The sequence below is a fragment of the Protobothrops mucrosquamatus genome, unplaced genomic scaffold, assembly GCF_001527695.2.
Source record: "Protobothrops mucrosquamatus isolate PMUCROS unplaced genomic scaffold, P.Mucros_1.0 scaffold1, whole genome shotgun sequence".
In the NCBI taxonomy this organism is placed as follows: Eukaryota; Metazoa; Chordata; class Lepidosauria; order Squamata; family Viperidae; genus Protobothrops; species Protobothrops mucrosquamatus.
The window spans coordinates 112,813-133,800 of NW_015386388.1; the positions used below are offsets into that span (position 1 = coordinate 112,813).

Consider the following 20,988-nt stretch of genomic DNA (forward strand, 5'->3'; position numbering starts at 1 on the left):
ATATGGTTTAGATTCTAAAGTGATGAAATTAATGCAGCACCTTTGCAAAAAAATAAAAAAAAAATGCTACAACAGAATGCTATTGTATACTTGGTGTTTGCTCCACTCAGAAACAGCTTGGATTTATTAATTAATTAGCCCTGTTTTGCTATGCTATAATGGCTTAAATGATCCTGAGGTTACACTTTCTCAGGAAGTAATCCTTACAACCACATCAGTACTTAGACAAGCACAATTTTTTGTGACGCTTGAAGGAAAACACAATCCTCTCCCACCTTGTCTCTAGTATAGAAGAGGAACTGAAGAACTAAAATAGAATGAATGCCCTAGATAAAGAAAACAGAATCGGTTGGATAGAAAAGGAAGCAGGGAGAAAAGGATCTGGATCAAATTGCTTTCTTCTTCTGTAGAGGCAGCAGCAGCCACAAAAAATTTTGAAGATTGAAGATGCTTCTTGTGATTTGGTGGTGGAGGTTTCTAGCACCAGTGGCTGTCCCTGTGTTAGAGACTTGAGTCTCCCCATCCTGCCAACTGCTGCCATGGTAGGTCAGTCAAATGTGGGCAAGATGATCCTTGCTTATTAGATGAAGCAATGTTGTTGATCCAGTGGGCAATGTAGCCAGCAGGACTTACATGTGCAAAGGTTATAAGTGAGTGTATATGTGGGGGAGGGGAGAGGACAGTCATCCTGGCCTGAGTCCCTTTATTTCTTGGTGGGAAAAGTCTTTGGTCCAGGCCTGAGTCCTTGCTTCACCCAGCAAACCAAGACTTATTTAGCTTGTTCTCATTCAAGGCTGTCACAGTGAGATCTCGGAGGTTGCCTGAAGAGTCTGCCCAGTGGTCCGTTTTTTGCCACTGTGCCGACCAGTGTCCCCCCGTCGGTATGGCTGGATACGTAGACCTGCCACAAAAGAAAACTCAATTATGGCTTTTGAAAGTACATATTCTCCACCCAACCCCAAAAAAACCCCATAGAACATTTTTAATAAATAGGGAAGAAATTATTTTACCTGCTTCTCAGTAGTATTCACTATGTTTGAAAAAATGTTGGGGTTCCAGCCTTAAACTTTTGTTAAAAGTATCTAAAATTTGGCTGTTGCCAAGAATACTTTAGAGAAACCCTACATCTTTGCATCGGACCCTAAAATTTCAGTACAAATTAAAAATAAGCATGTATCATAAAAAGTACTTGTTTTTTGCTCTTTACTTGGGAAAGCAAGATGGATATAATGGGGAGATTAAATCTCCAGTCATGATGCTCATATGGAGAGTGTAAATTTTTCTGTCAGATGAGAATTTGAGGATAAAAAAGAGGGTCCTTTTTGGGCCATTCTGCCAGACTCAATGAGGATAGGTGCTCCAAATACATTTAGAGAATCTCCTCTCTGTTGGAAAGAGTTAATCTGCCATGCTAATTCATATCCCTTCCCCCAAATAAATTCAGCTCCTGCTGCTGACCAATGTTACCTAAAGCCACAAGTTACAGTGGGCTTTCTTCATTGAAGCTGGCATCGCAGAAGAGGCGAGATGAACGTTTCCCCGTCCGAGCAGTAAAAGGAATAGTTTTCAAAGCTAAAAAAGGACAGTTCAGGGAGGAAGGAAGAGGAAAAAAAGAAAAAAGAAAGGAAAAGCAGTAGGCAAGTGAAAGAATGGGTTGTACAAAGAAATATACCTTGATAGTAAGTTGCATTACTCTACTTACTACAAAAGGTATCTAGAGAAAGGCTACCTGCTCTCTCTTAAGAGACTCCACAGCCATCCAACCCCAACCCCTCATGTCATATGCAAGGTCAAGATGCCCTTGAATGAGCCATTGGCTGAGTCCGTGCACTTTCCTTGGCAATACTATCTGAGTGATTACCCACTTATTTTCTCCTCCCAGGCTTCTCAGTTTAGTAACAACCTCATTTTACCAGATGTCCCCCATCCAATACTAACAGGTTGCTGCTGTGGAGAAAAATAGGAAGCAGGAGCATTATGGATACCATTCTGAGTTCCTGACCGAGGTGGAATATAAATCAAATAATTAAGGCTGACCTCCTCAGTTTCTGAAATTATCACAGTTGGCTAGATGCTGATGCCATGATACAATGTTAATCCCCAAATTCCCTGTTTGCAAGATGGATGTATTCTTTGAGAATCCAAGGCAGGAGAAAGATATTGGTATATCTAAATTGAGTGTGGTATCTTGCAGGAGTTAGTAAAAGCAAATGAACATGACTTCCAAAAGAAGTGATAAGGCTTAAGAAGGGCAAAAGAGAAGCAAGTCAAAAGTCAGAAGTAAATGAATAGCTAGTGTCAGAAACATCCTTTAAAGTCCCACAGAGCTTCAAGATCATGAATCCATGTATAGCTAGCTTCTACCAATACAAATTTGCCAAGAAGATAAATCCAGATTTAGGCATGAATTGGGATTACAGAAGTAGAGATACTTATTACTTTTTCCCCCACAGCCTTTCTGCGTTTCTGAAAGTGCTACATGGAAGGGGCGGTGGGGGTGGGGGGGAGAACCAGAAACAAAGGTACTTTCCATGATCAAAGCTCTGCTCATATATTTTAATTTTCTATGACTTTCCTGAAAATGGGAAAGTTTCCCATTTTCACTGTACTACAGCTTGCTTTCTTCTACAAAGTTTCCATCCCCTGCATAATGTAGTATTTTTTAGGGCTGGAAGGGGAAATTTGCCTTCATCAATCCAGCTGTATAACTCAATCTAAACTCATCTTACTCATGGTGTATATCACGAGTGTCAAACTCGCGATGTCACGTGGCGTGGCGTGACATATCGCAACTTTTTCCCCATTGCCGGCAATGGGGTTGGCGTGGTTTTGGTGTGACACATCTGGCCCGCGGGCTAGCAGTTTGACACCCCTGGTGTATATTCTTTGTACACAATTTCCTGGATTTTATCTTCTATTTCTATTGATGGATTTACATAGTTTAATGTTTTGATAGTGCTTTGAGCATATTACACCCGAAGAAAAGAAACTCAGACAAGGCATGGCTTGTAATCAATAATTATCTACTTCATTGTTATTCCCTGCTATTATTAGTTCAATTTGGCAGGATAAAACTGTAAGAAAAAATATAGTTCACATCTGCAATAAGAAAAATTAAGTGGGCAGCTTAAATGGATCTTAGAAATGTGCTACATAATACTATCTTCTCAACAAATGTGGTAGGGACCCAAAGAAGTAACATATGCCAGCTTATTGCTACCCAGAGATATGCAGAAAGATCCTCAACAGTACCCATGCAATGAAAAATATTGCCACACCTCATTTGCTTTCTCAGCTAGAACCAGGTATCTAAAGAGCAACAGTAACTCGGAACAAATTATTGTAGGTCACAAAGGATTAGTTTTCCCAGTCAATAGGATTCTGAGCAGTTCTCACTTCATGTTTGGGCCTCTAGAGAGGATTTGCAGAGATTTCAGACATTTTTGATAAATCTGTCAATTTCCCTTCTCACCTGAAATAATGTCTTCAATGGCACCATCCTTCTCTTCATAAATGAGAGGCTCCTTCACCATCTGCTTTTTCTTCAGCTCAGCTATGAGGTCCATCTGTTGTCGCTTGGCCTTATGGGTGGGAGATTGCTAAGGAAGAGAAATTGTTGCTATGGTTACCCATGTATCATGATGAAAGTGAAGATGTCTGTAAAGCTCACCCAACAGTGATGTATAGGAAGTTAGTCCACTTATGAAGAAGAATATGTTGTAGATTTTGGAAAACGAGGAAAGGATGAGAAAATCTTAACCCATACCTTGGGTACTGCCTGTTCCTCCTTGCCAGGGGAAATTGACTCCTCTTCTTTGGCAGCTGCTTCTTGCTTCTTCCACAATTTGATATCTTCCTCTGCTTTCTTTATATTAGTGGAATGAGAAAAAAATAACAATCCTATTAAGCAAACATGGATATCTCAACTAGACTATTGTTTTTCAACCTTGGTAACTTTGCTGGTGAGGAATTCTAGGAATTGAAGTTCACACATCTTAAAATTGTCATTGTTGAGAAACACTGATTTATTATACAATGAGATGTTTTCCCCTCAACAAAGATTATGGCCCATTTCTCCTTTGCATGCTCTGCTTTTCTTTCTTTGAAATAATCTTGATATCACATGGTTGCCATTTGTGACTTTCCCTTCTGGCTTCTCCATTGACTTTCTTTTCAGAAGCTGGCTGTGAAACTTGCAAGTGGCAATCACATGACTACAGAAAACTGTGATTTAATTGTCAGCTGGTTGCCTAGCCCCTGGATCGAGATCATGTGACTGTGGGGATGCTGCAACAGCTGAAACGTCAAGCACTGGTCAATAATGCCACGTTCAGTGCCATTAGTTGAGCAGTTGCTGAACAAGTGGCTGTTTAAGCAAGGGCCATTTTTAGGAGGTTTAAATATCTTTCACTTGTTACCATAATACCATGATATTAATGCATTGATTAAGGCCACACTAAAAATCTTCCTATTTGAAGCATTCAAAAATAGCTAGGGAGAGTCCAGGATGTGGGGTGATTCTATGTATAATAAAGATGGGAAATGTTTGCCCTATCTGACTGAATATCAAATTCCAGACCTTCTATTTGAATTCTGCTAAGGATTTATTGATGCCTAAAATATGTAAGGCTGGTTTTGAGAGAACCCAATCTATCAGACTGTGGTCAATTTGCTTTCATAGGGTGGAATCAAAATCTATTATTCATAGTAAGATGAGCCAAGGAAGTCCTCCAATGAATTTACTTTGCCAAGACATTAAGGGCATAGTTTTGCATGGGCCATGCATTACTCTCTTCTTCAGATCCTAGAGCTTCACTCAACCTGTTAATGAAAGAAGCTTGTTAGTGAGAGTTGTGAGAAGTGTGTAATTGTTACATTTCTTTTAATGTATAAACTTCTCAAATATGCATGCATACTAATATGCAGAAACTTTCTTTTTTACTATTAGAACGAATTACAATATAAGAATGAGCTGCTATTATTGGAAGAAACTATTGTAATACCCTTGCTTATGAACTTCAATTACATTCATGCAATTCATCAATAAATAGTCCTTTACCACGAGGTTGTTTTGTATCCCTGCAATAATAATTGTCACGAAAACATTAGAAATTATTAACAGCAAATGCCATCCACAGAATGATACTTTAAAATAAGACAAGAAAATGAGGTAATTTCCATGATGGACCATAGCTTAATAGTTGCAGTCAATTAAACAATTTGGAAGAGAACTGATGGACTCAGTCAACCTCCCTCCCCCCACCTGAATAGATTAATTTATACCTTAACATTTTTCATAATTATTTAATTAATTTCTGCACCACAATTATTGTCTAAACTTTACATTGATTTAGTGCAGCCCTCTCCAATGTGATGCCCTCTAGGTTTAATGGAATTATGCATTTCATAACTCCCAGCCCAGGTGATTAATGAGGTTTTAGGTTAAAGAAAAACTGGTTTAGTATATTTCAAGAATTCAAGGCTCCTTATATCCACCTTCTGTCCAAGCTTTACAAAACTTCAGTAGAGGAAACTACTTTAATAATATTCATATTGCAAAGGTGGCACGGAAAACAGAAGAGAGTAGCCATCTCCAGAGTCCATGATTCAGGCATGAGATAGTCTCCTTGGGTCATTAGGCTGCAACATTAGGTTACAACATATTAGAAACAGGTTTTTTTTTTGTTTACCTGGTATGCTTTAATAAAGCGCACAAATGTAGGGAAGAACATAGTTGGGGGAGTAGTCTTGGGATTCTCCCCAAAGTATTCCACTGTTGACTCATATGCCTCCTATTGAGCAAGCACAAACAATCACTGATTCACACTTATAAGAGCCATTGTGTCAATCACAAACTCATTATTGTCTGTCTGTCCTGTCTGTCTGTCTGTCTATTAAAAGATTAGAACAAACCAACATTAAAATATTATTAAAAACTGTGCTAAAACCATGCCTACAAGAGCCAAGAGACAGGCCAGGGATGAGATCTTCTTACCCTGTCAACCACCTTCAGTAGTGAGCAGCCTCCTCAGGGCTCCAGGCCAACCGGCAAAGCCAGGTTTTGATACCCTTCCAGAAGACCAAAAGGAATGGGCAGTTCTCATCTCCAATGAAAGAATGTTTCACAGGGATGGGATCACAGCAGAAAAGGCTCTTCTCCTTGATCCTGCCTGCTTCAATTTCTTAGCAGACGGGATTCATAGCAGGCCTCTTCTGATGGCACAAGTGGGGCAGGTTTGTCCCATCAGGGAGATACAGCTCCTCAAATACCCTGGACCCATGCCATGTAGGGCTTTAAAGGTAACAACCAACACCTTGAATTGGACCTGGAAGCAAACTGGTAGCCAATGCAACTTGCACAGTAACTGTGTTATAAGTGGAGCCTTAGCAGCCCCCAGAACTGTGCGCACCACTGCATTTTGCACTAACTGCAGCTTCTGAATACTCTTCAAGGATAGCCCAATGTAGGGTGCATAGCAGTAATCCAGCCAAGAGATGTCTAAGGCATGAGTGACCATGGATTGTGCGCAGGGCCTCACAATCCAGGTAACAGCACAACTGGTGCACAAAATGCAAAAATTGCACAAAGCCCCTCCTAGACATCAAGAGTTAATGATGATAAGTCACCGGGTCCTCTTGCACCCATAGCATCTTGCCTGGGTTCTTTTGAAGCCTGTGGTCCCCTCATCCAGACCCTTATAGCCTCCAGGCACTGAGAAAGGGTAGTCACAACATTGCTTAGATTTTAAGTCTATGGATGTATAGAGTTTACAAACATCCATTTAAAACATGATTTATAGTTTGAGAATTCATAAATGGATTGTAGAAAAAGAAATACAGTTTTATTTCTCAACATGGATGAACTCTCTTCCAAGCCCACAAACATCGTATTGTTGCGATAACCTTTTAAACAAAGCCCCACTTTCTCCTTACCTGCGCAGTTTTACTGTCTGCCTGAAGCTTTTCCATCATTTCTATGTTCATCTTTAGGAAATCTTTGAGTACAATACTGTCATCCTGGCGCATGAATTCTTTGCGTGCTAGCTCCATGCCCCGCTGTAGGCTTCTCACATCTTGAAGCACACTGTCCAGTGACACTATAAAGGTGGGAAGGAAAGAGAAAAAGCATGGACAGGTGAAGCAAGAACAGCCAATTTGGACTACTTCCACCTCACTTACTTTCCCTTTTAGATTCATTTTTTTATAGGGCAGATCCTCTTCTACCTATTGCCATCCTGTATTTTCCATAGGCAAAGAGAAAAAGCAGCACTCTATTTTTCATTAGGAAGCTGACTCAATGTTTTCTTCTTGCCCATAACCTACCACTCCATACCTGTCCCTGCTTTGTCCAGAAAGTGCAGCTCACTGGAAAAGTTCAGGAGATCAGAATATTTTTCTTGGATCACCCGCACTATATAATGAAGTAGTGTCTGTTTCCGGTTTGTTGATTTCATGTCCAGAAGCTACAGAGAAAAATAGCAATTAGGATAGGAAAAAACTAAGCTATCAAGCCGTTACAGAACACTTGCCCTTTCTTTTCCTGCAATTTTCTTCCCATTTCTGCTTAATTCCCATTGGTTTTGGTGATATATTATATAAACATACCTCTGATATTGTGAAGACATGTCCTTGGAGTACAGTATCAACATTCCCGATAAGTTGAACATCATCAGGAAGCCCAAGGTAAGGAAATGCCGAATGGCTCAAACTATAGTAGCTTGGGGAAGATTACTAAAAAGCACAACCTACTGCTATTATGAAAGCCTGTTCTGAAATGCTGAGGTGCACATATTGGATGGTGTGTGTGGCCAATGCATAATTGGAACTCAGTATCTTGTTGCTCTCAGCCTTAGCTCTTTCCTGATTTGTGGCCACAACCAACTTTCAAGTTCACAACCTACTATTTGGCCATGTTTTTTCTCCTAAAAGCAGGTCCTACGGATTCCATGCCTCCTTCCCACTTACCGCATCAAGGCTCTGCAACCGGAATCCATAAGCTGCTCCCCGTTTGCTGCTGTTCAGATAATTCCCAAATGCCAGGACAATCTATGGAGAGGCAGACAGGCAATCAAAATTAGTCATATTTAACTGGAATCTCTTAACTGAAAGCATTGATAGGCCAGGGTATAGGAAGGATATCATTTTATGTGATCTCATATGAATGGCCAACTACTGGAGGGGAAAATGGATATACAACAATAATGGCTTTGAAAGATTATACATATTCATGAAAAAATATGAATGGTTATTAATAATTATACTGATTTTACTATGTCTTTGATTCCCAGTTATCTGAGGAAAGAGTGAAAACTATTGCCCTCAGGTTCCACCTTTAGGCTTGGGAAATGAATGTCTATGGTGACTCTGATGTCTTTATAGCATAATATTTCTGGACATGCATAATAGACCAGAGTTCTATATGATAATCAATTGGTTGCATCACATAATCCAATAAGGTCATGAATCAAAGGAACCCACATAGCAGATCCTGTCTACTGTCAAGGTCCAAAAATTCTTTCTTTCTTTCTTTCTTTCTTTCTTTCTTTCTTTCTTTCTTTCTTTCTTTCTTTCTTTCTTTCTTTCTTTCTTTCTTTCTTTCTTTCTTTCTTTCTCTTTCTTTCTTTCTTTCTCTCTCTTTCTTTCTTTCTTTCTTTTCTTTCTTTCCTTCTTCCCTCCCCCCTCCCCCCAACCACACCCACACCCCAAATTCACATAGAAATATACTGGGAGACTTCTGTTGCTTAATGTTATTAAAAATGCCTGCCAGTATGGTATACTGAATAACTTTGAGACAGTCCTATATTCAGTCTCATGGGATTGTTGTGTGTGTGTGTGTGTGTGTGTGTGTGTGTATGTGTGTGCGTATGCAGGGGAATTAGAATACAATGCATGCCACTGATTTCCTGGAGGAAATGTGGTATACAAACCTAACAAATAAATAAAACAAATAAATGAAAGTATTCTAAGGTTTAAGAATATGTAGACAACAGGGTGCGACTCAGTTGTCAAAATTCTGGGAGCCGACTTAATTATTACTACCCAAGACCAAAGAAAAATTGTCCTTCAACTTAAATGGTTGTGGAGACCTCTTTATCTTTAAGGAACCTCACCTCTAAAATCTGACGCAGTTTGGTAGATGACTTGACTGACATTGAAGCAACAATCACAAAATTTAGTTGCTGCAAATGAAATGTGAGAATAACATAATCAGATTTCCTACTTGGCTTGACAACTTCTGACCTTAATTCTGACCCTAATTTCCTACCTACCTTAACTGACATACTTATTGGAACTAAGTGTAAATGTGGACATTTTTAAACTCAATTATCAGACTTCCAACATTTATATTTTGTATACATTTCATTTTCCTGTTTTGTGACTTTACTCCAGAAACATTTCTTAACACTTTTGATTTTTTTTAAATCGTGAAATTAGAATTGAATATTTTGAATACAATCAGAACAGAAAAAAAACAATTATTTTTTTAAAGCACCATTTTAGCGGCCAGCACTGTTAGATACTGCATAAGATACTTAATAATCCTAGCTTATCATGCAAGGTGTAAACCTGGATCTTTTCAAAACGAGATAATTGCAACCTTTTCCCTGAGGTAATATAAAAATAGCTTGAAAACTTGATGACAAACCCTGATAATGCCATAGAAATTAGTTTCACATAATGGCTTGGCAAGGCCTTGAATTGCTTCCACAATTAGCACGTTCATAGAAGAGAATTTCTGTAACACTACCATCACCAATAAATACAAACCCTACAGCAGTCTCCATCACCAGTTTCTCTGTGAATTTCCCCTATAGTTGGGCTACTGAATATGAGTAAACTTTCACAGGTATTGCTGCTGAAATTTAAGTATTCTTCCCAGAGAGACTGTTCCTGTTCTTAAGTTTTACTTTTTATACCAGGCAAAAAAGGTTAAAAAAAACTTTAAAAGGATTTGCTGCCTGCTGCTATTTGATGTCTTATGTGCCAGATTTGTTGCTGTCTCTCCCAACAACACTGGATACTTAAAAATGCTATAGTTAGCCCTGGATCTACTTCCTATGCAAAGTTGCAATTTTCATTCTGCTGCCCTTATTAAGCCATTCAGCACATCATGCCTTTTTTTCTGCCATCTGGAATAAATAAGAAGACAGAAAAAGAAGAAAAATACTATTTTAAAAGAATCATCAATCAGGATACTATATCAACTTTTATAACCATTTTTATACTCTTCCAACTGATATTAATCCAAGATATTACTGATTGACACTGCTTCTTGGTTATAATCAGTTGCCTGCTTTGTTCCTTACTGGCAGAAGGAGTTGTACAGTATCTGCAAAACTGCCTAAGAATGTCATGATGTTCATGCGTTCTGTTAGGCGGGGAATTTTGCTGAATTTGATCATGAATTGGTCCTCATCGGAAAGCTCATCCAGTGGATGTTGCTCTTTTTCATATTTGCGGATTAGTGTCATCTCATATTCCGTTGGGATGAAGCGCATCAGTAACTCCAGAAAATCCAGACTGAGGGTCTGTAAGTCATATCTAAACAAGAATAAAGTAAGCCAGGAATAACTAGTTAGGTAGGAAAGGACTAAACTGTTTGTCTAGGTTACAGAACTATATGTCATTGCAGTAAGTAACTTCCCATCACAAAATTAACCATTTTGCATATCTAATCTGGATATCAGGAACATATACATACGTGTTCACTTCAGTCTTCCCTCTTGATTGGCAGGTGGAATTCATGAAAAAATGTGGACATACTTACGTCTGAATGGCTTTGCAAATGCTGTCGATACTGAGCCCCCCTTTACGGAGGGTGATGGCCAGGTTCTTTGCCCGGTTGCATTCAATCAGTGAAACCTTAGTGGGAACTTTCGCTAAAGTTTTTGCCTTCATGGAACTGAGTTCTTTGCTTGAACCCTGAGCTTTGGTTTTGAATTGTTCTTCAAAATCACTCATGTCAAGCTCCTGCACCAAGGAGAAGCCAAAATAAACAGAATGATATGTATTTGGTGGCCAGGGAAGAGAATAGCAAAGAAAAAAGTAAAGGACCACCTACCTGAAGGACTTTTTCATCATTGAGTTCATTGAAGATGGTCCCATTGATCTGGTTAGGCTTCAAAGCAACCCAATTGAAGACAGGCATACGGAATTTGGTCTGTATAGGCTTCTTAATCTTGACAGCTTCCAACGAATAAGAAAGTTTGTAAGTGCTTTATAAATCTCTACAATCTCAGTTAGAGATTTTTCTCTTCCCAATTTTATTTTTCAGAAAGAGCCTTCTTACAAATTGGGCATAAGATGAAAAAGAAACTTTTATCTGTGATAAATTGGATGTGGCTAAATCTTTCTAAGCAGTAGAAGCATTGACAATCATTGATAAAATATTGGATTAAGAAGACTGGGTTCAAATTTATACAATTTATGCAATTTCATGAGTGCCTAAAGAGTGAAACTGGCTAATTCCCCCAACATATTAAGCCATAAGATTGCTTATTTATTTGGAAATGAGTCTCGCAACAGGGACCTTTGGCATAATACAAAAATTAAAACCCACCAATTAAAACAATAACCCATGGCATTCTGGATAAATGACATTGCCAAGCAACAGGGCACTGCATCAGCAACAGGGCTAACCTAATCCCCAGACCTGAACATTTGGGGGAAAAGCCAGGTCTTCAGAGCCCTGCAAAAGGCCACCTGGTTCTCCAAGAAGTTGCTATTCCACAAATCTGGCTAAACTATACTTTAGGAAGTATAGTTTTTGACTTAGCAGTAATGTATGATCTCAGCCATGCGTGGCAATGCAATAAATCAGGGTTAAACAAATCACTGTTTAGCACTATATTTAAACCCAATCATTGTCTTTCAGCATAATTCTTTTTTTATGAATGCCGTTTTAAGCAAAAGCAAGAAATAAATGCAGTAACTAAATAGAGATAAGCCAACTCTCAGCATGGAATATAAATTCTACCCACTTCTTAATTTCTAGCCCTGAGTATTCTGTAGGCTAGAAGCTAAAATTTGGAGTTGAAAGATCTTAACTTTAATTATTTTAAAAGGCTGCTGCCTCTGTTATCGAGGAAAAACTTGGTAATGTTATATATTCATATAATATAGTCATATGATATTTTAAGAAAGAGCAATTGAAAAAAGAAAATGTCTGGCAAGTAATTTGCCATATTTCCTCTCTTCCCAGTGTTATTATTTCTGGTATCTCCTCCTACCATCAAATTTCTGTCCTCCTCAAGAAAATCATATAACATTGTTAGGAATGTACCATGTAACCTGTTAGGCTGAAAATCTGTTAGGTTCAGCAAGTTTTACTGAGCTCATCATGATTCTGAATAGACATGCCCACTTTAGAATTGCCCTGTTAATTAATTACATGCAAGAACATAAACCTATAAATGATGCTTTAGATTAATTTTAAAAATCCATTTCTTTATAATTACATATTATGATTTTTAAATGAAAATTTTTGTAAAAATACAGAATGAAAATACCATCTCAGAGGAAGTATCCCAACTAAAATAAAACTGAATATATTATTTATATTTAGTTATTTTAAATATTTAGATTTTATCTTTCTGTATATACAATAAGATATTCAAGGAACCATATATATCAGTATTTTTAAATTCAAAGGATGCATTAGAAATTGAACAATGCAGACTATAGTATGAGATTTCAAGTTTTATTTCCATGCAGCTTCAGCTGATTTATTAACTTATGAAAATTTATACATGAATAATATGCAAATAGAATGGCTATTAAGAAAGATCTATATATATACAATTTACCTGCAGTAACTGTACTTGCTGGAAAAGTTGTCCCATCAATCATGGGAGGAGGAGGAGGTGGTGGTGGAGGAGGAGCAACGGGGCCACCAAATGTTAAGAGGAGTGGTGGTGGTGGTGGTGGTGGCGGTGGAGCTTGAGGTTTAGTTACAGGCAGTGGTGGGGCAGGTGGAGGCTCACTGATCCCTAGTGAGGAGGGTGGTGGTGGTGGTGGTGGTGGAAGAGAAGTTGGAACAGGTGACAGCCCCTCCTCTCGAGAAGAATGGAAAGCCACAGAATCATTGCCTTTCATGAAAGGTAAAGGTGGTGCTGGTGGTATTTCTGGAGCAAGAGTGGGGACAGGCGATGTAGATGGGGAGGGATAATCTGAAAGAAACAGAATAGATATGTGGAATGGCTTCTTGTCCTGCCTATTGGAAGATAATCCTGCCTAAATCTCCTGGGGAAGAGAAAGTTATGGCCCAACCATATTAAAATAGTTGTCCCTGTATGATAGGTGGTGATTTCTTAGCTAGTGCATATCATGGAGTGGTCTCCAAGAGATAAGCCATTTGGGAGACCATAGGGTACAAAGGTTGATGTGTTGGGGCAATTCAAATTGGAGTATTGGCTACCTGAGTAATCTTCTATTAAGACAAAGCAATGCAAACAAACAAATCCTCTGTTACATACATAACTGAGGAGGAAAATTTCTAAACCATTCTTGTCCTTGATCTGCTAGCTATATATGGGAATATATTCATATAGGGTAGGGTTTCTCAAACTGTGAATGGTGAACCCTCAGGAACACATTAGCAACTTGGGGTTACAATTTTTACTGTATTTAATAGATGGAAACTTTAACTCAATTTAAATGGTGAAAATCTATTTACTGTACAGTACAACTGAGACCTGTCTATTTATTTACTTATTATGATTACCCACTAGATTAGTGGCTAAAAAAAGATCTTGTAAAAAATATCCAACTGTTATTGAATTTTTATAATCAATTGATAAAGACTACTGATAACTGTGTTCGGCTTTTCTCAGAAACACTTGTTTCCCTCTGGAATTTCTGCCAGCAAAATAGCAAATTCAAATTATTTTGAGTGACTAAGGAAATATATATATAAATAAAGTTCAGTATTTTTAATCCTCTTTATATATAAAGTTGTAAGGTTCTTTAACTCATTTGCTTCGCATGTAGATTAACATTTAATTTGTAGAACTGAGCAATATATTTCTTGCCCAATATAATATTTTGTTTTATTCAATGAGACGTCAGACAAAAATTTACTATAACATAACTATTAACATTGCAGAATTGCAATGTTAAACAATACCCAACAGAAAAAAAACTCTCAGAAATATAATTCTTCATTTATATTGCAAAATGCTCCAAGTAAGGCTTCACCTTGCTTGTTCCATGAGGATGTACCTGTGCTAGTTGATGAAGATGCTTCAATAGTAACAACAGGGATGACCTCAATGCCAATGATGGTGTCACTGCCAGGCCCCCGCTGAATCCGGATTAAACCTTTGTCTTCTAGTTCTTCCAGGTTGTGCTCCAAAGCAGTGTACTGTGGAATTATTTTTAACTCTTGTGGAAGCTGCATTGGGAGCCAAGAAGGACTTCCTGGCTTGTTAACTTTGCTGATTTGATCCAGCTTGTTCTGAGAGAAAATGTTTAGAGAATCATAAGTTTTGAATATAAAATCTAGTGAATTTATTCTGTTATTCTGCATTTGAGCAGGTTTTATTTTCTAAGATCTTGAATATGCTGCTATGGTATGGCATTTATTTTCCTATTTTTTTAAAAAAAAAATTCTGGGTTTATTAGAATAAACAATACATTTTATGCAGTATACTAGCTCATATCAGTTTGAGGAAAAAAACATACAAAGCCAGACACTTCTCAGAGATGAATGTAGCCCATGTCAATGTTACAGGTTCTGAATTTCAGATACCCCTATTTTCATGATTGATCATGACACAGGGGAGATTGATGTGTCAGGCAAACAATATAACCCAGTCAACCAATCCATTCAAGTAATCTTGAGAGATTTAATTTTTGCTCTAAAAGAAATTTGGGACTAAATTAATTTTCTTTTGTTCAAATGGATTTAAAGTCTTCATGTGAACATGGCAGTTATGTTGAGCACATTAATATTCTTCCACTATTACAAGACCTTCTCATCATCCATTACCTCCAATTAATTCTACATTATCTGCCCACCATATGCAGCATGGATACTTGGCCTGATGCAGCAGATCTTCTAATTACATATGCAATTTATTTCAAAGATTCTGAGCTTAGGATTTCTGAACCTAGTTTTAGTTGCACAACTGGAACTATCTATTTTGAGGTTAGATTTCTTCAAGTAAGATTGAGATGAGTTGAATTCTTCTTGTAAGATCTTCTTGTAAGGGAATGTTTTGGATACAGAATGTTTTAAGCTTGAAACGCTTTGCACTTTTCCCCCCCACTTCCAATGAGATGGTGATGCAGGAGGCTGCATGTACTTGAATTCCATCTGATAATTTTAAAATTTATTCAATAAACATAGATTTTTTTAATTGCAATAAACATAGATTTTTTTAATTGGAACACACAGTATCAACTGAGGTTTGAATGCAACAATCTAAATTTACTCCAGAAGTGTGGATATATTGATAACAAAGAATGTAACTTCTTTTTCTAATCTTATTTTGAAATAAATTCTGATCAAAAGTTCTCCTAACACTTTTCTATTTGCTTTCATACCGGCTCATCACTTCTTCTTGTTCTCAGGATCTCCAGCTCATTGCGTGACTGATACAGCTGTTTCTCTAGCTCAGCAATTTTGGCCTCGGATTCATTTTCTGCATCCTGGAGTTTCTCAGTGAGCTGTGAAAAGAATCATTGTATTGAGAATATGTTTTGGGAGGGCCAAACTGTAAAGCAGTCAACAAATATCCTATGTACTGAAGCAAGGATGGACTTTGTGCATGTGAACTCCAGGTGCAGGGATGGAATATATTCTCCTGGTGACTTGATTGTCACCAGCTATCCTACCTTCCTGAATTGCTGCTTCTCGATCATCTTAAGATGTGCATTGTCCATAGAATTTGTTTAGTCAGCCACCCTACCTGTCCAACTTCTTCTTGCAAATCCTCTATGTGTTCCAGAATGGCATTTTTGGTCTCGGTCTCCTCCAGCAAGGCACCAACATCAAAGATGTTATCCAGATAGGCTTGGATCTGCACTTGCAGTTTGTCACTTTCTGTACAGCGCACCTTCTGTTCAATCACAGAAAGGAAACTTTGATTTAAAAGTTGGGTCTGGATGATCATTCTTTACAACGTGAACTTTTGGAATTATAAATGTCAATACGCGGTCTATCTGCATGTGTTTCTTTTTCTTCTGTTTTTTTAATAAAATGTTTGTAGGCATTATTTAATTTTTTTATGACACAAAATCCAAATAAACATGCTAAAAGAACCAGTCCAGCAAATTTTCCCAGAACATTTTTGAAAAATGCTCTTATCACCTCCAAATCTACCGCAAATTTTTTATTCTTTCAAAACCTATATATTATCATTTATGGTGCAGACACTTAATGCTTCAGTTTTAAAGTGAAAGTTTACTTAGATTGAAATGTGCTGTTTATAAGGAAAGTAAATAAAAAAGGCAAATATAGTTATGAGGAACTTAATTCTAATTTCTACCAGTATATTCTACCAGTATATTTCCAAGAGTAATAAAATAGCATTAGCAAAATAAGTAGAGAAGCACACGAATTCTCCATCTCTATTTCCTATTCTGAGTAATAAAATTAGTTATTGTATAACTAATGTCTGTTGCTGGTTTCCAAGAATGGTATATATTTCAGAATTGCTAAGCACTTTTCAAATGCAGAACAATTAACGGGAAATTAAGAGCAATTAAAAATAACCACATACCTGTAGGTACTCATCAAGTCCCAACTGTGTGAACTCATATTGTAAGAAGGCACGAAAGTTCATGTTCTCCACAGAATGAACCACAATATTGATGAACTGCATACAAGCCACCTAGATATTTTGGAATGGAGAAAAAAAGGTGTTTTTTAGAGGATTTACAATTTTGAAGGGCTGGGATTTTGGTGGCTAAGACTCTCTTGGCCTGTGGACTTTTGTTACTTGGTTTTCATACTTTTTGCTTATTACATCCCTACACACAAATATTCGATATATATATTTTAACTAATTGGATATTAACTTTGAGAGAACCAGTTTGGTGTAATGGTTAATACACCAGACTAGAAACTGAGAAATGGTGAGTTCCAGTGCCACTTTAAGTACAAAGTCAGTTTAATGCTCTTGGACCATTCACTCTCTCTCCAACCCTAGGAAGAAAACAGTGGCAAACTACTTCCAAAAGTCTTCCAAGAAAACTGCAGGGCAGAGAGAGAAGGAGAGAGAGAGAGACAGAGATGGAGGGACAGACAGACGGACGGAGAGGGAGGGAAAGATGCCAAAACAAACAAACTGAGAGACTGTGACTTCTTTTCCTGCTATAGACATAAAGCCAACTGGGTGACCTGGAGCCAATCACTCTCTCAGCTTTAGGAAACAGGCAATGGCAAGCTACTTCCAAACCTTACGAAGAAAATTGCAGGACTTGTCTGGGCAGTCATGAGGAGTCAACACAGACTTGAAGGCATCCCAAAAAAATTAACTTTGAGCTTTTTTGAAAATTAAAAAAAGTGTTTACTGATATTGAGAGTTTCAATGAGTTTTTTTTAAAATTATAGGGAATATCATTATATAAATCATTTAGTTTTTAAGCCCCTTATTGATAATTTTAAGGATACTTTATTGAGCTCTTAGTAAAGCCGAATATGCTTTGAAAATGATTCAGAAGGCATGCTTAAGATTTTACCCAAGCCCAAAACACCTAGAGACATTGTTCGTCATACTATCAGTTTGAACAGTACAGGATTTCTCCAACATGTGCTCCATAAGGGCTGATACTTTGAGGATTGCTTTTAACCCTGTTTTCAGGATTGCTTTTCTGATCCCGAAGCATTAATTACTGCATAAACTTAAATTAGGTATAGGAAACATGGCATGAACAGCAGCTAATTTCTTGGCACAGTGTGCCTATTGGAGAAGAGTATTAGAGAAAATCTTATGGGTGACCAAGAAATCAGTCCCTCTGCTTCATTTTGTTACCATGAAATCTATGTTGCTGTCTTCATTTCGGAAATACTCCATCAGCTTCTCAAAACGGTTCTTCTCGCCACAAACCTTTAGGGAGAGAAAGGGAAGGAAGTCTGTTTGATGGCCACTGCAGACCTGCCATGGCAATAAAGAGTTTAAATTATTGGTACACATATTAGTAGCTTCCAGCAACCAAACCCAAGTATTTTATTCTCTGTGCTCTCATGGCAGTCATCAAAAAGGGAACCACTCACTGCTTAAAACACTTCTGTTTTAATTAATTTGTGGAGCATTAGATGGCAGGTCCAATGGATTTTTAGCAAGCCCTATGAGAGAGCAATAATGGTTTAGCCCAGTGGTGGCGAACCTATGGCACGGGTGCCAGAGGTGGCACTCAGAGCCCTCTCTATGGAAACGTGTGCCATCGCCCCAATCCTAGGCCTTCAGCTGGGTTTTATAAAACCTTTTCCCTTTAGGCCTCCACTGCCGTGTACAAAAAAAAAAAGGTTCAATCAATCAGTCAATTTCAACTTCTCGCGGGGAAAAAAAAGATCTTGCAAAGTTGGAATTGATTGATTGAACTTTTTAGTCCTACCTGGTCTGCTGTTACCACTGCAACCATGCCCACCCAATGGGCCACACCCACCCAGCACCTGACGATGCATAAGTGGGTTTTGGGTTGCAGTTTGGGCACTTGGTCTCTAAAAGGTTCGCCATCACTGGTTTAGCCTTTATTGCGTGCTGTTAGTGGCATTCCCAAAAAAAGGAGATAAAATAGGTGGGGCCAGGAATCACCCCACACACACACACAAAAGAGGTGGGGAGAGGGAGAGAGAGAGTATAGTTTTTCTCCCCTTTTGTCACATTTGAAATTATCGTTTGGCAGACAGCTCTTCTGGGAGAAGCTTTGGGGACACATGGCTTTGAGTCTCAGTTTGCACACAAGGCTAGAAAGCCTCCATCCTGATTAGTAAGCTTTAACAATTATAGTCCTGCTATTTGAGTCTGTGTTTCATTGCTTACCAGCTGGCTGACCAGAGTCTAGCTAGCTCACATGTCTCCTATCTTCTCTCACTTACTTTACTCTTTCAGGTCACCAGCCCTAGTTCCTCTGTCCTGAAAAATGACTTCCGTGGGGGAATAATAGAATGCCATTTTCCTCTTTTCCCCAGCACTGGTTCCCAGATTTCCTTGGAATGGAAGCCATGACAGTTTTGGAGAAGAAATCATGACAATTTTAGCACTTTTCTAAAATGAGATGTTTGTAATGGTACTACCATTTGATCTATCTTACTAAAAAAGACAACAGGCTGGTTATCTAGTGTATATTGTAGCCCTGTCTTAGCCAACTTTCTTTTCTAGTAAATAATAAATAACTATATCATAATCTAACTGGGCATGAAAAGTTTGGATTTTGGATTTTAATATAAATCTTACAAATCTTATACAGGCTTCATCTACAATTCAAATACTGCTTATTTGGGATTTCTACTCACATTAATAATATGCACACATTTGAAAACTGCTGTGCAAATGAAACTCAAGGTCACTTCTGGCATTATGGGGGAAAATAATGTTAAATTTAAATTATCTAGATTGTGCCCAATAACAAAATAATTTGAGCTAACACGACATTTATTCCAAAGAATTATGAAAGCTTTATGATTATAATTAAAGTCTCTGTATACAACATTCTAGCAATATACAACAACTCCCAAAATATCTCTTGATCAGAGATACTATTATTACTCTGCCAAGTATTACTGCGATAGCCAGCTCCTCTGCCTATGACCAATGTTGATTTAGGGGGTAGTGGTTTATAAGAGAAGGGGAAAATGAGGTTGCTTCCATGGGGGGCTGTTGCCTCTCTTTTGCCCAGTTGCCATTTATAATGTAGCTAAGTTACCAGATCTAAGAGCAGCAGAGTGTTACATTTTTCTATTGGTCACCCAGATTTTTGAAGCCCCAGTCTTTAGGATATTTGAAAAGCTCAGATGCACTGCTTTCCATCTTTAATGGAGGAACCTTTTCCAGAATTTATTTTGAACCCATGAAAGAGCCAAATATTCTTACATAGAACTAGTCATTTCAGGCGGCTGTAAATGTAAAACTGTAATGACATAAGGGAAAGACCTTGGGAGTTGAGGCAAAGATGGTGCCTCGGGAATAACCAGGTACAAGACAGCATAGCCTGCAGCTAGATTAATGGATGAGGCAACTGGCTTAGAAGAGACCCTCCCAAGTTTCACAGGCTACTAAGGAGATAGTGGGAGAAGCGTACTTTTAGATTTGCAAGATTCTGTTAGTGTAGCTTTACAATAATGTAGAACTAGCTTATTTGCTGCATTTCCTATCAGGTCTACCCAGTGGTGGGATTCAGCCAGTTCACACCACTTCGGCAGAACCGGTAGCTAATTTTTTTATTGCCCAGGCCCAGAATGGACTTCCGGAAGTGGCATCCACACAGAGAACTGATGGTTCACATATTTGAATCCCACCACTGGGTCCACCTGATAAGGCTGGCAAAAGCTCTCAACAGTCACTAAGCTCTCAGTGATAATAAATGTTTCATAATTACTTATTTATAAGAATTTGCTTCTAGAACAACAGAATACTTGGCAGCCTGATCAGTACACAAAGATTACAATATTTAGTATTCATTCCAGTAAGCTCAGTGACATAAACAGATTTTGAGTTAGTGCAATTGCTCTCATTATTTTCACCTTACATAAGTAATATCTGCTGAATTAACTGGTATTCTGGGTTTATCTCAATAACCTTGTTTTTAAGCCTGATTCTCACAAGCCACTTTATCAGCCAAATCGGTACGCTCCCACAGAGCGGGCCTCCTCAGGGTGCCGTCGGCCAAGCAATGTAGGCTGGCGACCCCCAGGGGGAGGGCCTTCTCTGTGGGTGCCCCCACCCTCTGGAACGAACTACCCCCCGAGATCCGGATGATTCCGGATCTCCTTACTTTCCGCCGCGCCCTCAAGACATGGCTTTTCCAGCAAGCGGGCCTGAC

General features: G+C 38.3%; 1 protein-coding gene across 1 annotated transcript in view; it reads right to left on the reverse strand.

The window, feature by feature from the left end:
• Window positions 1-729: 729 nt before the first annotated feature.
• The window catches only part of FMNL1 (formin like 1), a 90,699-nt gene continuing 70,440 nt past the window's right edge, over window positions 730-20,988 (reverse strand). Inside the window, exons 11-27 of the mRNA XM_015832210.1 lie at window positions 17,979-18,053; window positions 16,725-16,835; window positions 15,912-16,061; window positions 15,547-15,669; window positions 14,221-14,455; window positions 12,807-13,169; window positions 11,063-11,187; window positions 10,769-10,971; window positions 10,308-10,542; window positions 9,111-9,179; window positions 7,966-8,046; window positions 7,334-7,463; window positions 6,934-7,097; window positions 5,691-5,792; window positions 3,767-3,865; window positions 3,473-3,599; window positions 730-901 (exon numbers count right to left, since the gene is read on the reverse strand). Of these exons, the coding sequence (XP_015687696.1) occupies window positions 798-901; window positions 3,473-3,599; window positions 3,767-3,865; window positions 5,691-5,792; window positions 6,934-7,097; window positions 7,334-7,463; window positions 7,966-8,046; window positions 9,111-9,179; window positions 10,308-10,542; window positions 10,769-10,971; window positions 11,063-11,187; window positions 12,807-13,169; window positions 14,221-14,455; window positions 15,547-15,669; window positions 15,912-16,061; window positions 16,725-16,835; window positions 17,979-18,053 (2,496 nt within the window). The 3' untranslated portion in view covers window positions 730-797. The remainder of the gene's footprint in view (window positions 902-3,472; window positions 3,600-3,766; window positions 3,866-5,690; window positions 5,793-6,933; window positions 7,098-7,333; window positions 7,464-7,965; window positions 8,047-9,110; window positions 9,180-10,307; window positions 10,543-10,768; window positions 10,972-11,062; window positions 11,188-12,806; window positions 13,170-14,220; window positions 14,456-15,546; window positions 15,670-15,911; window positions 16,062-16,724; window positions 16,836-17,978; window positions 18,054-20,988) is intronic.